This window comes from Merops nubicus, unplaced genomic scaffold, assembly GCF_000691845.1.
Source record: "Merops nubicus isolate BGI_N331 unplaced genomic scaffold, ASM69184v1 scaffold30689, whole genome shotgun sequence".
Taxonomy (NCBI): Eukaryota; Metazoa; Chordata; class Aves; order Coraciiformes; family Meropidae; genus Merops; species Merops nubicus.
In genome coordinates this window covers 487-4333 of record NW_008633505.1, presented here as the reverse complement: position 1 = coordinate 4333, position 3847 = coordinate 487, and the positions used below count along the sequence as shown (strand labels likewise).

The 3847-nt window shown below is 63.5% G+C and overlaps 1 protein-coding gene across 1 annotated transcript in view; it reads right to left on the bottom strand.

Annotated features, from left to right (window-relative positions):
• WDR18 (WD repeat domain 18) overlaps positions 1-3788 on the bottom strand; it is a gene marked incomplete at both ends in the record, with an annotated part of 4109 nt that extends 321 nt beyond the window's left edge. The window contains 5 exons of the mRNA XM_008948279.1: positions 28-96; positions 408-574; positions 3183-3307; positions 3410-3474; positions 3642-3788. Coding sequence (XP_008946527.1) covers positions 28-96; positions 408-574; positions 3183-3307; positions 3410-3474; positions 3642-3788 — 573 coding nt within the window. The remainder of the gene's footprint in view (positions 1-27; positions 97-407; positions 575-3182; positions 3308-3409; positions 3475-3641) is intronic.
• Between the last annotated feature and the right edge of the window lie 59 nt (positions 3789-3847).

Genomic DNA, 3847 nt, shown 5'->3' with positions numbered 1-3847 from the left:
GGCTGCCCCGTCTCCAGCAGCTCTCACCTTTTCCCTCGTCGAGTACATCTGTGAGTACATCTTCTCAGCCTTCTCCAGGTAGCTCTCCCCAGACTCCTGCAGGGACCAGACGGAAGGGATCGATACGGACGACCCAGGACCTCTCCCAGCACCCTGGGCACGGATCCCCACCGAAGGGAAGGCCCTGCCTGGCCTGTCTGCTCGGCTCCCACTGCATCACACAGTTGGGCAATTCCCCTGCTTTGAAAAGCAGCACTGGGGGAAGTTCAGCAGCTCTGGGAATGATCAGAACAGGCCGTGGAGCTGCTGCCTGTCAGCACTAGGCCAGTTCAGACTGGCCACCACTGCTGCTGGCGAGATTCTGCACCCTCTGGCACAGCCCCCCAGTTGCCAGCTCGCCCCAGTACCTGCTGGTGGAGGCCCAGGCGCAGCGTCACCCCCTCGCTCCCCTGCTCGTCGTTGCTCTCGGTGCCGTGGAGGTGTCTGCTGAATTTGGGGAGAGGGACGCTGGGCTTCCCGTCTGGGTTGAACATGTTGGCCGGGGCCAGCACGATGAAGGCGTTTGTGATGGGGCCTGGGATGGGACAAGAGGAGGGGACGGGTCAGGATTCCCCCGGCCTCCCTCCCAGCACCCAGGGAGAGCCAGAGCCCCTCGCCCTGTCCTTGGCAGTGGGGATGCAGCTCCGCAGCCAGGAGGGGAGTGGGGTGGCCCAGGCACCCCCCCAGAGCCCGGGCAGCCCCCGCAGAGCCCTCGATCCATCACACGCCCGCCCTCGGCAGGGCTGACGAGCTCTTTAATTACCGCATTTGCCCACACAGGGCAGCCCCCTCCACCCACCCTCCCGAGCAGCTCGGGCACCCCTAATAAACCCCCAGCACCCATCTGCCCCCGGCCGAGCTCGACAGCACGGGGGGAAAGGTTAAAAGGACCCAGATGCACCTGAGGCTGCTGCAGCGCCCACCCCAAAGGTGCAGGATGAGGGAGGGAGCCCAGGGGGCCTGGGGGGGCTCAGAGCCGTCCGAGTCTTTCAGAGCCTCTGATGCAGACAAGAGCTCCCTCGCCAGCATCTCCTCCAGCTAGGCCAGAGCCTGCCCTGACCCTCCCGGGATCCCAGGCTGGATCCCACTGGCAAGTCAAAGGCTTAGGACAAAGCCAGAGGAAGGGACAAGACAGGCAGAGAGAAGAAAAACTCAGAAACTAGTGCAAAGACCCCAAACCTGGCACCACCCAGGCACAGGCCCCCGGCCGCTCTCAGGCCCGGTGCAGACACGAGCCCCGTCCCCGTTCCCCCCTCACGATGGCACCGGGCAGGGTGACACCCAGTGTGGGCAGGGGGCAGACTGGGCTGGGGGGGATAAATAATCCCTCCTCCCACGCTGGCAGCTGGATGGGCTGGAGAGTCCCCAGGGTGACCTCACCTGAACGGGGACAGCCTGTGCCACACGGCATCAGCAGAGAGGATGGAGCTCACCTGACAGGACAGAACTGGGGCCTGGAGGGATTTTGGGGCAATGCCCCACCCCAGAGGTCTCCTGTGTCCCCTCGGAGCAGTGCCAGTCACCAGCCACACCGGGTGACTTGGTGCAGCCTGGCACAGTCACAGCTCACTACCCGAGGGCAGCAGCAGCCCCACTGCTCCAAGACCTGCCCCTGCTCTGCCCCACCTCACCAAGGACAAGCAGACCTTGCTGGAAAAGGCCCCTGCAGCCGTCCTGCCTCACAGCCACGCTCCAGCCCCTCCTGTTTCCAGCACCATCAGGTGGGGAGCACACTGGCTTCTGCCATGGCCCCAGCCTCCTGCTCTGCCCCATGAGCAGAGGGACCTCACTCTCCCCAGGAGGAGCTGGAGGTTGCTGTCATGTCAGCCTCAGCAGAAAAGCCCCTGTCGTGTCTGCCTGGGGAAGGGAAAGCTCAGAAGGTGCTGGAGGGATGAGCAGGGCAGCAGAAGGGAACAGACCTTGCTCAAGGCTCATGTCACTGCTCAGAGAGGTGGCAAGAAAGGCCAAGGGGAGGACAGGGACCTGCTGGAAAGCAGCACTGCAGGGAACTCGCTGCCCCAGTAAGATGAAGCTGCTGAAGAGAAGCAGCTGGGACAGAGGAGCTGCAGAGCTCCCAGCACAGACCCCCTGTACAGCTCTCTGGGGTGGTGGGCTCCTCTGCACAGCAGCTCCCAGCCTGCTCCCAGGCTCACACGAAGCACCCGGCAGCAGCAGGGTGGCAGCGGTGCCAGGGCTGCCGGGGAAGCCAAGTCCCTGCCCACGGGAAGCAGGGAGCCCGCAGAGGCTGCAGGGAGCCCCCGCCCCCAGCGGCACGGTGACCTGGCCCTCGGGGGAGGAGCTGTGTCCATCTGCAGCCCGAGGAGGGTTTGGCCTGGCTCAGGGGGAAGCTCTTCCCCCTCTCTGATGACTCACAGCTCAGGCTCTGTCTAAGGCTAGTGGAGTGAGGCTGGATGGGCACTGCAGTGGGTCCCCATTAGAAACGGTCCTTGGCAGCAGGAGGAGAGGAGGGAAGGATTCTGGAGCAGCCTGTCTCTCAGCACTGCCCTGAGGAGCAGCTCAGCAGCTGCCCAGAGGCAGCATCACGGAGGAACAGGGCCTGACCTTCACCCCACCACCCTGGGGGGGTTCAGGGGCGCAGCGGTGCCACGAGACCACGCCAGAAACCCCGTCAGCAACAGCCCAAAGGGAGGGGGGAGAGGAGAGACCCCCCACTGCCCCAGGCACCGCGCCGCGGGGGAGCCTCTTGTTTGTTTGCTCGGTTTGCTGGAGCCACCAGCCTGAAAGCCCAGACGGTCACTTATATCAGATTCACTTCAGGCCCAATAAGCTCAGGGGTGCTCGCGCTCACACAGACAGTCTCTCCTCCAGACACATCCTCCCACGCCCTCCCCAGGCCTTGGGGTGCATGTGGGGCAACCGCTCCCTTGGGAAAACAAGGGGGAAGATCCTGGATGTCCTCAGCAGCAGGGTGAAATCTGTGACTCACTCCCTGACAGCGCACAGGGGGTTGTTAACAGACACAGGCAAGGTCAAACCACGACTCCGGAGCGTCCCTCCAACGCCTCTGCCCTTCCTGGAGGTGTGGGGCAAGCAGCAGAGGAATGTCTGGAGCGCCCAGGGCAGCGGCAGAAGGGAGAGAGCTGCTGGGGAGGAGGGGGTCTCGGAGACAAGGACGTGCCTACCCTTGTGATTCATCGTCTTCAGGCACTGCTTGCTCTGGATGTCCCACAGCCGAACGGTTTCGTCGTGCGAGCCGGAGAGCAGCAGGCTGCCATCCGTGGAGACTGACAGACACGTCACCTGGTTCCTGGAACGGGGAACAGGGCGTCTGAACTCGGGACGACCCGAGGATGGCGAGGAGGGCAGCCAGGGGCAGTGAGGAGTCGGGCAGGCGTGGCTGGTCCCTCACCTGTGCCCTTTGAAGACCTTCCCGTTCTCCCGCTCCGTCTGGAAGGTCCGGTCTCTCTGGACCGGCTGCAGAAATGAAGGAAGGAAGGAAGGGAGCAGTTTAAACTCAGGAAGGCTGAAGCCAGCAGGTGCATCCCTGTGTCTGGAGGGGGCAGAGGAGACACAGGAGAACCCAGACCCTGGGTGCTGTGTCAAGACCAACACAGAGCAGATCTGCAGCCCCATGCACTCACCCAGGCGCAGAGGTCGACCTGGAAGATGGACCCATCCATGCCCCCACAGAACATGTGGTACTCAGCAAGGTCCAGAGTCACAGCCATGATCCCCACGTCGAACAGGACGGAGAGCAGGAGCTCCCCAGACGAGATTTCCCAGAGCTGGAGTGAGGGGGTACAGCAGAATTAGGGGCTTACATGTGAGGGGCAGGATTGGAAGAACA